Source organism: Ahaetulla prasina, chromosome 5, assembly GCF_028640845.1.
Source record: "Ahaetulla prasina isolate Xishuangbanna chromosome 5, ASM2864084v1, whole genome shotgun sequence".
In the NCBI taxonomy this organism is placed as follows: Eukaryota; Metazoa; Chordata; class Lepidosauria; order Squamata; family Colubridae; genus Ahaetulla; species Ahaetulla prasina.
The window spans coordinates 26,467,139-26,484,645 of NC_080543.1; the positions used below are offsets into that span (position 1 = coordinate 26,467,139).

Below are 17,507 nucleotides of genomic sequence, written 5' to 3' on the forward strand. Positions count from 1 at the left end.
GCATCACTGTAGCAACTAAAGTTTTCAGAACACCTCAAGTAAGCCAAAAGACACAAGTCCAAGAAAAAAAATTAGGAGTCATCTACAACAAACAGTGAAAGGACTGTAATAGGGCAGGCAGACAGGATAGGCAGACAGAAGCACATCCATGAATACCAACTACCAATTAGAAGACACGAAAACTCCTTAATTTTACAATGCATGAACAAAATCACAAAATCAACCATATCTTTAAATAGGAAACTGTGACCATCCTAGACTAAGCTAAATCCAGAAACACTAGGAATTGCTGGAAGCTTGGCATTCAGGTACATGAGCCATCAATAGACACAGAGGTAGACCACATTTACAAATTGCATTCAAAAGAGACAACAAAAAAGCCAAGGAGGAAACAGAAAGACTAGTACACATCTTCTCCAGCAGCCAATACCCAGATAAGTAGCGATTCGCATCAGACAAACAATCCAGCAAACAATAATCCTAGTTAAGGAACTACCAGGAAGAAAAACCACATCCCTGTCAAAATTGGAAGAAGCTATTGTATAAGAGCAAACCCTATGCTCATTTGCACTAATGATATTCTCTAGTTGGGTAACAAAATGTCTGCAAGCAAACAACCAAGCTCAACACCAAAGACTCCACACAATCCATCAACTGGCAGCTGAAAACAATAAGAAACCATAAACATGAAAGTGTATCAAACCGCTTGTATGGTGTTATTGTTCTAACACAGATTATTGTGTTGACTGTTTATTCCCAATTTATACACAAAGAATAAGGAAACTGATAGGTTGGGAAGACCAGACTAAAAGCACACCAATTTTGCATGCCTGATGAAATATAACATAATTTTAGCAAGGAAGTTGCCAAAGCAATATTGCAGCAATCATTTCTATTTTGAACAATAATGTTATCATAATACAGATATAATGTATACATATGGTGCTTACACACTCATATAAAGATGAACCCCGTGATATATTAACATGCATCTATAGGGCACCCACCCACCCACCCAAATTGATAACATGTTACTTTCTACATCTTAAGAACAGCACATAAGTTTAATAAAATATGGCAGCATCTAGTAAAAAGAATACAAATATCCAGTCCAAAATACTATACATGGAGCATAGGTGTCTCAATTCTATTTTTAAAATATTTATTTTCTTGATAAAAGAACAAACAGCCTTGCAGTTAAGCAAATATACAAACATTAAAATACCACAAACATCTAAAACTGTGATTCTGAGGGTACAGGGGGGAAAAATCCAAATTAAAAATAGGTTTGAAGAAGACAATTCGTTCTAAGAGGAATTTCTACAGAAGTTGAGTTCTGAAGCGTGGGTGTTGGGAAACAATGGAGTAAAACTTTCGAATACTGTGACTTTATTTACTTCTTTCATCCCAAATGAAACTCACCATTGGATGCTCTCATTTGACGCTTACATCCAACTTTATCCAGACCAATGGGTGTGCTTTGAGAAAAGGTGAAGGGGCGGAATCTGGCTGAGACAGCTTTGTAGGGGGGAACCTGATGTGCTGGTACGGGGGGTCGTGCCACAGGCTAAAAAGGCAAAAAATATATATTTTATTACAGCTGTGCAGGGAAGAATATTTGGAAATTGTTTTTGAAACAAGCATAAAGGAACCTCTTGTTATAAATCAGCATTAGGGTTCCATATAATTCTATCTTACTACTAATGAATTCTCCAAATACAAAAGAGATAAAATCTGAAGAATATCCCATGAAAAGTTAACAATTGTGGGTGGGGGAGGGGATAGCAAGAAATTTAAAAACAGCCCTGGAAATAACAGATAATAAATAACAGATTAACAGAGTTGGAAGGAACCTTGTACTGTAGGTTTAGTCCAGCCCACTGCCCAAGCAGGAGACCCTATACCGTTTCTGACAAATGGCAGTCCAGTCTCTTCTTGAAAGCCTCCAGTGATGAAGCTCCCACAACTTCCAAAGGCAAGCTGTTCCATTGGTTGATTGTTCTCACTGTCAGAAAATTTCTCCTTATTTCTAGGTTGAATCTCTCCTCGATCAGTTTCCATCCATTATTCCTTGTCTGGCCTTCAGGTGCTTAGAAAAATAACTTGACCCCTTCCTCTCTGTGGCAGCCCCTCAAATATTGGAATACTGTTATCATGTCTCCTAACAAGTCTGCTTGATGACCACTGGAGGTAGGATTGGCATACTCTGAGTCCTTTTATCTATGGGAGGTATACTTCTCGGTCACTTTCCTAATCTTCTGGAATATAGGTAGTCCTTGACTTACAACAGTTCATTTAGTGATCATTCGAAATTGCAACGGCACTGAAAAAAGTGACTTATGACCTTTTTCACACTTATGACCATTGCAGCATCCCCATCGTCATGTGATTTGCATTCAAGTGCTTGACAACTGGTTCATATTTATGATGGTCGCAGTGTGATCATCTTTTGCGACCTTCTGACAAGCAAACTCAATGGGGAAACCAGATTCACTTAACAACCGTGTTACTAACCTAACAACTGTGGTTATTCACATGTGGCAAAAAAGAGTCATAAAAGAGGGCAAAACTCACTTAACAAATGTCTCATTTAGCAACATAAATGTTGGGCTCAATTGTGGTCATAAGTCAATATAGCACTTTCTCTAAATTTCCTATGGCCCATTTATTATCATGATTTGTTTTTAACTCTCTTTGTATGCCACCTTGAGTTACTTGTGATTAGCTGGTTTTATAAATTTATTACTAATAAAAATACTAATCTTTTTCAGGGACAATTGAACAAAAAATGTAAAAATGGAGAAGGTAATACACTAGAATATTCAGAAAAAAGACCTTGCAGGCTCACTGAAATATTGAACTAACTAGCAGCAACATACTGTTCCTTTGCTATCTCGGTTTCTACTGTGAGATGAATATAATTGCTTACATACAAGGGTGTCATTCATGCAGACATGGAAAATATCAGAGGGTTTGGGAAAAGCCCAAGGCTCGCAGATATTCAGAATATATTTCAGAGAAAAACAATTTAAACAAAAATTTAAATCCAACAATTTACACTATGCTACCTGATTTCTTGGAACTAAGTAAAAGAATAGAAAAGAGGAATAAAGTGAAATAAAAGGATTATATAGCTTGCTGAAGCATTAAACAAAAGCAAAAGAATTCCATTTTTTTTCAATGACCTGCCTATTATTTAGCATTTTAAAATGTTTGAATTAAAATACATGCACACATATTCTATAAATTAGAGTTGAGCAGCAATAATAAATTCGAATAGTGAATAAATACGCCGTATTCTAAAGAAGAACTGAATTAAATGTTCACCAAATTTAGGAAAAAATAAGAAGGGCAATTTTTCTTTTCTAGCTGAAATTAGTGACACTTGTATAATTTAAACACTGGACGATTAACAAATATGAGCCATGCACAATAATTTTTGAGGGGTGGGGGAAGAGTTCATTTAATGATGTATCAAGACCCTTAGAAGTTGATGTAATTAAGCAAATATAGCAAAACTAAGTTAAATGAAACTCAAACTTAAAAAGCCAAAATTACTACGGAAATGCTACAGGCTCTATAATCAATGGAGTAGTATGCATTTGCAGTCAAAATCTACAAACACACTAAACCAGAAACATATTAACTCTCATTAGTAGTATAATCACCATTTAAATTCTAGGATGGGCTGAGGTAAAATATAGCTTCCGATAAGGTCCCAATAGTCACTAAAATAAATATAATGAAAAATTTCAGACCCATTATTAAAAGGTTTTTTTTTTTCTGGGCTGCCATATTATTAAGCAGAACAGAAAGCAAACAAGCAACCCAATCCACGTGGCTTGTTTTATGTTTATCACAAGGGATTTTGCAGGGAGGGTCAAAAAAGTCAAGATAGCCAAAGCTTCGCTCTTACTCATCACTGGGGCTTTGATCATGGGTCACAATCACCATCTCGATTTTTTTAAAAATCCTTCCTACATAGGAAGGCCCTGGTTTATCACTTGGCTTATATCATGAATCAGGATTTGATTTTCATTAGCTACATTTTTCTGGTCATTCTGTTCACAATTCCAACACAATAAACATTTTTAAAAAGCAATTTTTAATTCATGTGTTTCATACAGAGGTCTAACTCCAAGCTTCTTCTTCCCCTATAAAAATAAAATACCCCTTTTCATTTTTTCTTATTCACTCTTTTCAACAAGTTTGCTCTTAATAAAGAGGAAGTGAGCACTTTTCAAATTTCAATTCTAAAGCTCCGACAACCTCTTTGTCAGGTTTTCACAGCTTTTCAAGCAGCCCTTTTGTCTGGAAAGGCTTAATATTCATTGAAACTGAAATGCTTCCATCTTCTAAATTAAATTGTCAAGCAAGTGAAAGTAGTACTAATAAGGAGATTTTACTTTCTGGCATTCTACTAGCTTATGCTCTAGAGATTGATTTTTAAAAAGCTGACTAAGAAGCAGATACAGAACTTAAATATCCTTGCATTTTTCTGCATTTTCTCTCATTCTTTGCATACAATTGATTTCCTTTCTCTTTTTCTTAAAATAATATGATCTTTACAAAACTCTTCAAAATCTCTTTTGATCCGTTATCTTTACAGTGCTTCATCTCTTCCAGTTAAACAAGATGTTTCACTTATAAAACTCTCTACGTCCCATTTTCCTTGTGGGTCCAATACAAGCACAAGGAGTTTACAATGTTTTCCACACATTGGTTTGCAAGCATTTCAGTAACACTGGTAGTAAGATGGCATTTACTTCAAGCTTACACCCAGAAAATATGCCTTAGGAGACCAAACGTTTACTGTAGATCAGGGGTCTCCAACCTTGGCAACTTTAAGACTTGTGGACTTCAACTCCCAGAATACCTCAGCCAGCAAAGCTGGCTGAGGAATCCTGGGAGTTGAAGTCCACAAGTCTTAAAGTTGCCAAGGTTGGAGACCCCTGCTGTAGATGACTGCCTGGGAGAACAGAGTATGTGGGAGGCAAGAGGATGAATTATACATACATAGAAAAACTGCCCATCTTGTTAAAAAGGTAAGAAGAGTAACAATATAATGAAATAATATTTGTGTTGTTTCCACAAGGGGAAGTTTAAAGATAATAGTCTAGTTTTTTTCCAAGAAATGAATAAATAGTGACTGTAACACAAAATGTTGCCTTTAAAGGAAATGAATATTAAAATAAATAATTCAAGGTCTGGGGGTTTGTTTTTGTGTGTGCCAAACTTCCATATTTATCTGTGATAAAAAAATCCTGTCTTTGCAAATATTCAAAGGCAAAAACAGCGAAAGTTTCTAAACAAGGTATCTCTACCAGAAACCTATGAACACAGCTAGACCTATTCAAGATCTACTGAGTTCAGTGACTTATTGTAAAATGTAATTTTATTTACACGAACTCCACTATTCGAATCCACATACATCACTTTCACAACTCAAAGCCTACATGTTTACAGACTTTGTATCACAAATAATTGTATGCATCCATTCATAATTTGAATTCTCAGTGGATGGAATGAATCTATCTTGTTAAGAAAAATTCTTTGCCCCCCCCCCTTTTTTTTGGTTACATCTGCAAAATTCTTTTTTGGTTACATCTTGCCATCACAAGCAACATTTAAGAGTGGGCTATATGTCTAAAAATATAAACATATACTTTATTAAAAAAAACCTGCAGGTTGAAAATAAGAATTAAGTCAATAATTTTCAAATTCATTTCTTTATAACTTGTGTTTCATATAACTGAGCCAAGGGCCATGTTTGAACAACTGCTATAGCCAACTACATTTTAATTGTGAACATGCCTAGATGTTCTTCCTCGTGAGTAGCACAGCTGCAAATCACCCACCTGTGATGGTTTAATCAACCTACAAGAATTAAGAGTGTTATTGTATTTCTTTTTCTCTCCATATATGTCATTGAGACAGCACAGCAACCTATAAACAAACTGCAGATGGGTATCTTATAAGTTATGCAATGTGAGGTTATAAGTGCTTGAGAACATTTGCAAATAAACTGTGGTTTATACCATGCCTCATGCCATGCAAATGTGGCCAAAACCAATACAGTTAAGTAAAACCCTTCTTGGAACTGTAATACAATAAAGTATAACTTCCAATATTCTAACTTGATTTGTATCTTTAGTATGTTTTTTTTCAAAAAATCAATAGGTCCTTCATATTTCTATGTTATTTATTACTTTTACTATCATAATCACTTTAGATGAATGAACTCCAACAAACTAGTCCTACAACCTAGGGTCATGATATATCAGATTATTGTGATTTTCCCAAAGGCATTTTATGATGATGATGGTTGCCAGCTTTGTTTTTTCTTTTGAAATAAAAGATTGCATAATAAAAAAATAAAAGAATAGACATAGATGGGATCACAAAGCAATTCTTGCTTAATACCAAGAAGAATAGATATCTATTACATTAGATGATCACATGCACATGATAACAAGGTCTTTGATTTTCAATAATTATACATTAAGATACCATTGAAATAACATAGATTTATTATGCTTTTAAACTTTTGTAACTATGAAGAACTATAACTTATTCTAACCATCTAAGCCAGATTTATGAATCATCATGAATTATGGAGCATCGCTTGTCAATCTGCATTAAATTGGTTATGCAAATACCCCGATTATTATTCATAAATGTCTCTATACTCTGAAATATCATGTTACTTTTCATATAATGCAACATAATCAGTACTGTTTTATTACAGAATGAAGAGGTGCACAGTAAAAGAGAAATATCTTAAAACCTCAGATAGAAACATCAACATTCAGGGGGGAAAGATTAGTATAGTATAGTGTACAATTATAGAGCAAGAATTATCTACAAAAAAAGTATTAATTAATCTGATACCATGCTTTTAGAAGAATAAATATGCGATGATGATTTGGAAGAAGCAGAAAGAAGGAATAGGAGTGTCCACTATGTTCTAATTTGAAGGTTACAGGGAAGAAAAAAAGGATGATCTTTTGATTTGAGTTTTTTCAGTGAGTGAATTTTATTTCTTACTTGTGCAAGGAGAGCAGTTATTTCTTCCGTTTGATTATTCTCATAGTAACTGATTGCACCAATGACAGAGATGGGTCGTCTTCTGTGGGCTTTTGGATTGGCTACTGCACAAGTTCCTGATTTAACAGGGGGAGGCTTGGTCTCACTGTCATTCTCCAAAGAGTCCATTTCCTGGGAATCCATAGCGACGGAATCTTCTGGAATGGAAGAACTTCTAATTGCCAACTGGCCATAATCTGAGAGGGGCCGAGGCCGAGATCTTTTTCCAGAACTCCATCTTCTGGTTGGGACTTTTTGAGCATCTGCTCTTTCTTCATCTTGAAATGGAAACTTCTTCCAGTGATCATCAGTAATAACCTTTTTTCAAAGGTGAACAAGTCAAATAAACCAAAAATACTTTAAAATCATATTAGGATTTATGCTCTTCTAAACAGGATCTATGTACCATGCAATTTCCACTTCCACTTCCATTTATTTAATTTAACAAAATTCATATGGCCGCCCAATTCACTCTCAGTGACTCCAGGTGGCTTACAAGAATAAAAACCCAATCTAAAAAAAGCAATAAAAAAGCAATACCCCCTCCCCCTTGCAACAAGAGTAAAACAAGCCATTTAATGAGATTATACATATACAATCAACCATATCTGAAAGCAAATGTGATAGCCTGTGGTAAAAACATTAATTTAAAAAAAGCCAATGGCAAATTCAGACATTTTTCTTTTGTTAGGAAATTTTACTAAAATATATACATTCAATTTAAAAAGGAGATATTTATCCAGTAGTTTCTAGCAGCATGGGACCAAAGCATAAAGTAAGGTTTTCAAATCTGTGATTTCTTGTGTGTCACGATTATAACTCTTTCGAAGACCACATTGATTGTGGAATTATAACTATGGCACTCAAAGGTGTCCTCAGGAGAAATCATGAAAGAGAAGGTGTGTATTAAAACATGGCTTATGGATTTCCATCATATTAAAATTTATTTAGAGAAACGACATATTTTAGTTATTTATAACGTGTCGTTGCAAAACGCAATGGTTATACAGTATCTGCAACCATTTGCTCTTAGATGAGGGACATTAATATTGAACAATAGGGAAGCTATGGGTCATTGTATGGCATTAAATAAATGGCTATGATGATTTAAAATTACTTTGGAAAAAAGCCAAGATACATTAATGACTTGTTATCTCATTTTCCTTTTGCAGTACTGTTACCAAAAGTGAACCTTATGTTTCACTTTGCAACCTTACTAGGTTGTGAGTTCCATTAAACACAAAGATTTAATTAAGGGGAGACACATGCATATTGCTAAGATCATTTTCCTAGCTATTTTTCCAATTAATTTGCAGAAGATATTAGGTTTATTCATCATGATAACACGTTTTCTTTTATCCATGTTGGCTCAGCAAGCCATAAAATCATGTCTTATGAAGTATGTCTTGGATTTACATAATACACTTAATTTGAAAATGAGCAGATCATCCCTATTCACCCCCTCCATATATACACATTGTATCTCAGTGCAATTTATGAAACTAGATACTATCTTTATATTGGCAGATGATTTTGTAACCTTATCTGATCGGAATGAATAGAAACAATTAGCTCAAAAAGATTCTAACAATATCTATGCATAAAAGAACATGCCTTCCTTTGAACAAAATCTGCAGTACTCTTCCTTAACCAATTAACCTCCAGATATGTTGAATTTCTATTCTCACAATCCTCCAGCTGGCCTAGGCCCATTCCAGCTGGGAGATCCAAGGGAACTATCATAGTCTAGACTCTAGAAGCATCTGGCTAGAGAAAGTTGGCTTGAAGCAAAGCTATAGTCTCTTCAATAGCTTGGTGATTCTTTCTGAAGGCCAAATGTCACTAACAATGGGGCAAAGTGACTACTTACATAATTATAATTGCCCCTTACTTTAAATAGACAGCAAGTTGTTATCACAATGAAGATATGAGAAAAGAACATGAAACTACCATGCTGTCAAGTGATCCATTGATCTCAGTCGTGCTTATAACTAACTGAAAGAAAAAATGTTTGAGCAGCATTTGGAATAAGAAAGTAGGAACCCTATCAGTTGTCCAAACTATCTCTTCCAATCTGATACCTTCCAAGTATTATGGGGCTACCACTCCCATAATTCATTAGCTAGCATGCTTGGGAATTGCCGTTTCAGTCATTTTGAAGGACTCAAGACTGCAGCAGATGATAAACGTTCCAATTAGAAAATACTAAATTTTGGTAATCTTCTATACTCCTGACTCCTTTGTTAATGTCAACCTCTGCTAGCATTTCAAGACATAATGCAACATATTATTAAAAATCACATCCAGTTAGAATACACACTTTCAAGTCCTAAAGATAGGAAATTGTTATCGATAAAGATAAGCAAAGTATCACAAAGGTTGTAATTTTTAATCACCATAACTGAGGAAAAGACGTATTGTACTGAGCAGTCTTACCTCCAAATACTTATACAGCCTGCACTCTGAACTGTCCTAACATCCACCTTATTGTTAAGAAACAACTTTCTGCATGAGCCTTGCCTCGGGCAAACAAGTTAGCAATAGACCTGTGTAAGCCACCTCGTGAATATTTAATTGAACATGCATCCCCCTTTATTCAGATTTACTCTTGAATACATGTATATCTGCATAAGGCTGCAGTCCCGACATCAGCTTCCCTGTGTTCAACTGATTAACTCCTTCCTTTATTATAAATCCTTGTTATGTAGTACAGTATTAACAACTTAAACATAACTCTTCAACGGTTCACTCCCATCCTCCCAACAGCTGGCAGCAATTCATATTTACAAAACAACACAGTAACATTCAGAATTTTTTTCCTTTTAAATGCCAATAGTTATCTGATTGAAAACAGCATAACACCACTGCAGTTAAAAATAGTTATACTAGTTCGCACCAGTTAAACACTTGAAATTATACACCAGACAAGGGCAGGCAAATCAGAAAGAAAACCTTTCCCAAGAGCATACCTTAGTATTGGACCCAAGCACTGGAGACCCACATAAACAGTGAGACATTAAAATATTGGTTAAAGTCATCCTTCTGTAATTTTCACTTCATTTTAAAATGAACGGAGTAGAAAACAGCACAACTCTTAACACAACTCACTGACTAACATGGTCATCCCCATGACCTTGTACCTTTAAACTGGGGAAGGACACGTCATATGGCCTCTTTGATGTGCTAATATATTATTGCCCTACTGTAAGCAATAAATGTTGGTGAACAATTGGAAAGATTACAACCAGCTATATTCTGCCCAAATTACAGTAAAGGTACAGCTTGTTCTGCATTCTCTATGCAGAAGCCCAAATGAATCCTGTTTATTGAGTTGCTTTAAATATTTTATCTCATTTAAATTACTAACAGTGCATTATTATCATTCCAAAAAGAGTTAGATCTAAAACTTAATATATTCTATTCAGAATAACAGAACATCAGAGTTGAAAGAGACCTTAGAGATCTTCTGGTCCAACCTCCTCTTCAGGCAGGAAACTTTATACCATTTCGGACAAATCTATATTCAATGCATACTGAACAATATTTCTGTTTCTGCCTTCCAACAATGTTGGAAGTACATTTCTCAGAATCTCCACAATGGCTGGAAACCTTAGCTGTTAAAACCTATTTTGGTTGTTATAGCCCATTTGTAAAGCATATTTGAAGAGTCCATTGTATATAGGTACATGTTCATACAGACCATAACATATAGTGCATTGTCAGGTACTAGAGGCACAAGTGTCTCAACCTTTCTTATCTTCACTATGAACTTTCAGACTGATTAAGCAATTCTGCTTCCCAAATTGCTCCCATTCTTTAAGTCAGAGGTCCACAACCCCAAGTCTGTGGACCCATGACATGCCAGCAACCAGGCTGCACAAACAAGTGAAACACCATTTGTGGGATGCAGGCAGCACTCACAACCATGCCCACTCTGGTCTGTGGAGAAACCTCTCTCTATATAACCTGTCCCAAAAGTTGGGGGCCCCAAAAGTTGGGGGCTGCTGCTTTAGGCCTTTCAGAAGGGTATTAAAAAATTATCATGTAACTTACAACTTCTTCACTGCAAAAATATATGGACTACTAATCTTGATCAAGGCAAAACAATAGATGCAATTTACATAGACTTCTGTAAAGCTTTTGACTCACTGGTACATGACAAACTTCTCCTGAAACTAAAATCCTACGGCATCTCCGGACCCCTCCACAATTGGATAACAGCGTTTCTGTCAAACAGACAACAAGTGGTCAAAATAGGCAGTGCCCTATCAAATCCTGTTCCTGTCAATAGTGGCGTTCCCCAAGGCAGTGTTCTTGGACCAACACTCTTCATATTATACATTAATGATCTCTGCGATCATATTAAAAGTAATTGTGTTCTCTTTGCTGACAATGTCAAACTATTTAACACTACCAACAATACAGCTACCCTTCAAAAAGACCTTGACTTTGTGTCAGAATGGTCTAAAACCTGGCAACTCCAAATCTCAACCAGCAAATGCTCAGTCTTACATATTGGAAAAAAGAATCTAAACACTAAATACAAACTCAATGGACATTGTCTTACAGATGACCCCCACAGATGAAGACCTTGGAGTCTTCATATCCAATGACCCAAGTGCCAAAGCCCACTGCAACTACATCGCAAAAAAGGCATTAAGAGTTGTAAACCTAATCTTACGTACCTTCTTCTCCAAAAACACTATACTACTAAACAGAGCTTACAAAAAATTTGCTAGACCAATTCTTGAATACAGCTCGCCTGTCTGGAACCCATACCACATTTCAGACATCAATACAATTGAATGTGTCCAGAAATATTTTACGAGAAGAGTTCTCCACTCCTCTGAATACAGCAAAATAACTTATGCCACCAGATTTGAAATCCTGGGTTTAGAAAACTTAGAACTCCGCTGCCTCCGACAGGACCTGTGTTTAACTCATAGAATCATCTATTGCAATGTCCTTCCTGTTGAAGACTACTTCAGCTTCAATCACAACAATACAAGAGCAAACAATAGATTTAAACTTAATGTTAACCACTCCAATCTTGATTGCAGAAAATATGACTTCAGTAACAGAGTTATTAATGCTTGGAACACACTACCTGACTCTGTGGTCTCTTCTCAAAGTCCCCAAAGCTTCAACCAAAAACTGTCTACTATTGACCTCACCCCTTTCCTAAGAGGTCTATAAGGGGCATGCATAAGAGCACAAACGTGCCTACCGTTCCTGTCCTACTGTTGCTTCATGCTTATGCTTATGTATGCTGTTAAAACAAATAAAATAAAATAAAATAAATTACAAAAAATTAAAACTTGACTTTGCTGGCTAGTTTGGGGCCCTGAGGAGGGCACTCACTGCTGGAGGTGGGATAAGAAGACCTCCTACTCATGCTGTCTGTCTCTTAGTCCTGTTGTTTCTAATAGTTTTACATTTTTAATTTGCATAGTTTTAATATTTTAATTATTTTTCTATTTGTCTTTTTATAATCTGTAAGTCATCAAAAGTCATCTTATACAGGAGATGGGTGACATAAAAATGTAATTAATAATAAAATAAATGACAACCTGGGATCGTATAAACTGGCAACTGATCAGTTTTCCATTTATTAAGATTTTTTTCACATCCAAAACAGGATAAAATTGCCTATGTATCTCACTGACACCGATTTATCTGCAGCTCCTGAACACAGATAGTTGCAAAATAAGATATCACTTCTAATCTATAACCTAAGCAATTTGTTAATTGTTATAATTAAACAACCAGCTGTAAATGCTGAGTTAATAGCTGATTAAGGCAAGACGGATTTGTAGATATATCAAAATATTTTGATATTTACATGCAGCTCAGCTGCATTTAATACAATTTTTTTTGTATTAAAAAATTAAAAGATGTTTTTGTTTCCAGTAGTACCTCGCACAAATCAAAAACCATATGACAAATTTTAATGCAAACTTATTAAACAGTGTCATTTGGCCTTTATGTTGACAAGCTTTTGAAGCCCAGTTCTTTGAGCTTCAGATTGAGAAAGTTGTTTCCAAGGTATCAAAATTTAATCCTTTTCCATTTTCAGCTGGTTTTACTAATATGAGATGGTCAAACTTGAGCCAAATTAAAAGCATTTCAAGGTTCTCTTCCAGAAAATAACCCATATCTTCTTCAGGTGATTATGGCTAGATACTCCAGATCTTATCTGCTGCCATAATCTTTGAAGATAATATTTTTTTAAAAACACCACTTGGAACTATGAGAAAATTTATCATTGTTTTTCATAGCTTACCGTAAACTCTATGTTTGTTACTCTGTTTCCAAGTAACCCTCAGAGTAATGAATAGCCTGCATTTGGCTTCTCTTTTCTTCTGCATCTCCTGTCATTTCAATGGGTTCCACCATTCAAGAACTCTTTCATAGTTTCCTTCTTGTTTCATTCCTCTGCACATTTCATCCCTTTTTCTTGGGTGATGATTGTGCCAAGGAATGAAAAATTCTTAGCATTCAAACTGAAGAAGGGACAAGAACACTGCTATCATTAAAAATCCAAATATATCCCCCCCTTTTTTCTCTCTGATTACTTCTCTAATCTCCTGAGACCGGAAAGGAATGGTCAAATTAATGCCTTTAATGTTTCATTTTCACTTGATGGAAACAAAGAATTCATAGAGAGATTTGTAATCTGTGATGCAGCAATGGCCTTGCCTCCCATATTCCAGATGGCTTGAAGTATTTGCAACAAGAACAGGGATTTGTTATCTGCTCCTAAAAAAATACTTCTGGGACAACTGGCAAATGAGTTCATATTGCCATATAAATCTTCATTTACTAATTCATTCAACACTACTTTTATTCTTACCAATCTAAATCATAAAATCTGGAAAATATATTTGGGAATATGATCCCTTATTTTAAAATCTATGGGAAATAGCTATATACACACGTAGTTTTTACTTGATTTTTAAATATATATTTGTATAAATTAATGACATGTTAAAAATTAAGATCAAGTACCAACTAGTGTAATTCTCAGAAATTCTAACCAGTTTAAACAACTAGCTAAGAATTGTAGCTTTATTATATCTTTAGGAGGGTGTGTTGAGAAACACTATCATGACCTATCCTAACCAGTCCAAAACTGAGGCAATCAATTTCTTTTAGGTTAAATTTTGTGACTAATTTTGTGATAATCACTGTAATTATTATACCATAATTATTAGTTAATCTTGAGTGTTTAGTGAAAATTGAAATCCCAACCGTTGGAAAACACAAGGTTGAGTTTTAGATTTTGGAAGTTCCTGATAATCATAGTTACTGAAAGATATATTCAGAAACATAACCTCCTGAAAGTTGGAATGGGGTGGGGTGAAACAATGATGGGGTTCACTGTACAAGTTTTTGAAACCAAATAGCAAATTAGAACAATCCAATCTGCTTTTCCTATCCCCCAAAATGGAAAGTGTCAGTTTGGTCTAATGCAGGGATGTCAAACTGGCGGCCTATGGGCCGGAGGCGTCATGCACAGGCCACACCCACCCCAACATCGCGAAAGGTCACATGGCAGCAACGGAATGCAGCAAGTTTGACACCGGTGGTCTAATGGTTAAGACACCAGGCTAGAAAGCCAAAGATGGTGAGTTCTAGTCCTGCCTTAGCCATGAAAGCAGTTAGGTGGTTAGCCCCAACTCATCTTACAGGGTTGTTGTTGTGGGGAAAGTAAGAGGAGGAAAGGATGTTGGATATATTCAATGCCTTGAGCTGTTTGTAAAAATAACCAGGCAGGATGCAAATAAATAAATAAACAGGGCCGTGGTGGCTCAAGCTGTAAGATAGCCTGTTATTAAAACACAGCTGCCTGCAATTACTGCAGGCTCGAATCCCACCAGGCCCAAGGTCGACTCAGCCTTCCATCCTTTATAAGGTAGGTAAAATGAGGACCCAGATTGTTGGGGGGGCAATAAGTTGACTTTGCAAATATACAAATAGAATGAGACTATTGCCTTACACACTGTAAGCCGCCCTGAGTCTTCGGAGAAAGGCGGGATATAAATGTAAATAAATAAATAAATAAATAAATAAATAAATAAATAAATAAATAAATAAATAAATAAATAAATAGATAGATAGATAGATAGATAGATTGGAAATTAACTTTATATATGGAATCCTGTTTAGCTATGTATATTTCTGCTGTAGGGATATTCACATGAAAAAGGACCGGCAAAGAATAAACAGAGGTGTTTTTCCCTAATTGTGATTTTGATTTTTCTTCCTGCAGAAATACATGCTCCAAGCAGAGTTTATGAGCAGTGCTATATAATGGACTGCAATTCTGCATACTCAGCTGGTAGATCCAGAACAGATCCTGATAACAGAGCAGCATAAGCGTTGCTTACTGTTGGCATTTCTTCAATTTAGCCTTCTTCAATCTGGCAATTATAATTCCATTGCTCTGCAGCCCAGTGGCTGGGAATTACGGGAACCAGCAGTCCCAAACCTCTCAGAACCTCTGTCTCAGGATATCCAGTATTCTATGGTAGTCATGTCCTGGCTTATGCACACCACTCTCAGAAGCAGATCTGCTATTGTGGCTTGTTTTCAGGAAATGATTCATAGAAAAATATATTTGATCCAACATCAGTCCACTGAGCAAAGAGAAATTCAGGAGGAGTAGAAAGTTAAGCTGGTTTCTTCCATGCTACAATCTGCAAGGTTAAAATACCATATAAACACAGATTATTATTGTTCAATTATGCATGCCTGTGTATTTCAAGGCAAGGTAAGGCAACAAAATATTAACACTCTTCTATTTTTTCCCCCATCTAACTGGCTTCATGCCCAAGGCACAACTAGAACTCAGTCTCAGTCTCTGAGTTTCTAAGCAAGCACCTTAACCACGACTACACTGAACTGCCTCTCAGTTTCTCAAATGAAACATTATAGTCACCAAGAGACAAGGCTGATTCGAAGCCACAAGAAATAAAAGAGTTGAATGATAATCAGGTTTATTATCTACATTAAAATGGTGTGAAATCTAGATGATGCAACTGCTCCTTGTGAACTCAGCTCTATTGCTGTCCTTCTGCAACAGCTGACAGAGTGGGAAACTAAGCTGGCTTCCACATCCTTGTTATAGATAATGATTAATGCATTTGCTCAATTGTTTAGCTAATAAAGGTCACGGGCTTCATTACAGACCTAATTATATTGTAGCACCTGAATGAATCTTGCCTACCATCGTTTGATTATATTTTTCTGTAAATTAAACTTCATTATATTTATTAATCATGAGCCTGGGTTATCAAATCAGCATCTGCAGGGAGCGGGGCGGCAGAATGATGAAAACAGCATTGTAACACAAACCCTGCTTTTTCTACATGTGCAATAGCGGTGAATATCTGCTTTTTCTACATGTGCCATAAGCTGGCATGGTCCCTAAACAGGGAAGAGCTGGCAGCAAAACACTGCAAGCCAGCATGCTGCAGCAGTAATACCGCTTACCATATAAATTGTTATAAGGAATCAAAATTTATAGATGTTGTTTTATTCTTTTAGTACTAGATTTTTTTGTCCACCTTTATTACTGAGTTACTTTATAAATAACCCAAGGCTGCAAATAGTCCTAATGCTCTTTCTTCCTCCTATTTCTTCCACAACAGCGACCTTGTGAGATGAATTGGTCTAAGGGAGAATGAGTGGCCCACAGTCACCCAGCCCATTCTTTATGCCTAAGGTGGGTGTTGTGTCTTGCCCGCCCTCAGAGCAGCCGGGGCCTTCTTATCTGCTCCCGAACGCGGAGGAATATATGCCTCCCGGCCCCAGTCCTGGCTCCATGCCCAGACAAACTGCAGAAGAAGGAGCACCTCCCGGCCCCAGCCCTGACTCCATGCCCAGGCAAACGGAGCAGCTAGACCCCTCCCCCTCCTCCACAGCATGTGAGCCTGAGGAGGGTTTATTACCAACAGCTGATTGGAGTGACCCTCGCATCAGAAGATTGGATAGGCAGAGGCAACAGAAGGAAGGGAGGGGCAGGCCTTAATGAGTGCTGAGTCATGGAGCCACACCCCATGGCCTATATAAAGGATCTGCTTTCTGGCAGTCTCTGAGTCAGGCAAAAGTCGAACTTATCTTGCTGAAGTCACTTACTGGTCTCCTGCCTGCTCTGAGGACTTTGCTAGGACTTTGGGCAGAGCTGCAGAGGCAAGCCTGATTCGGATTTCCCTGACCCGGCCGTCAGCGGAGGAGTGGGACACGACATCGGGACTAGAACTCAGAGTCTCCTGATTTCTAGATCATCACTTGTAATTATTTACAGCTAGTATATGATATATCCAGTGGTGGGATTCAGCCAGTTCGCACCTATTCGGGAGAACCGGTTGTTAACTTTCTAAGCAGTTCGGAGAACCAGTTGCTGGAAGAAATCTTAC

General features: G+C 36.6%; 1 protein-coding gene across 4 annotated transcripts in view; it reads right to left on the reverse strand.

Annotated features, from left to right (window-relative positions):
* The window catches only part of SPATA13 (spermatogenesis associated 13), a 112,538-nt gene that overhangs the window by 35,700 nt on the left and 59,331 nt on the right, over nucleotides 1-17,507 (reverse strand). For 3 of the 4 annotated variants that reach the window (XM_058185895.1, XM_058185893.1, XM_058185894.1), the window contains exons 3-4: nucleotides 7,048-7,404; nucleotides 1,423-1,567 (exon numbers count right to left, since the gene is read on the reverse strand). In XM_058185895.1, coding sequence (XP_058041878.1) covers nucleotides 1,423-1,567; nucleotides 7,048-7,404 — 502 coding nt within the window. The remainder of the gene's footprint in view (nucleotides 1-1,422; nucleotides 1,568-7,047; nucleotides 7,405-17,507) is intronic. The other variant, XM_058185896.1, reaches the window with a different exon arrangement.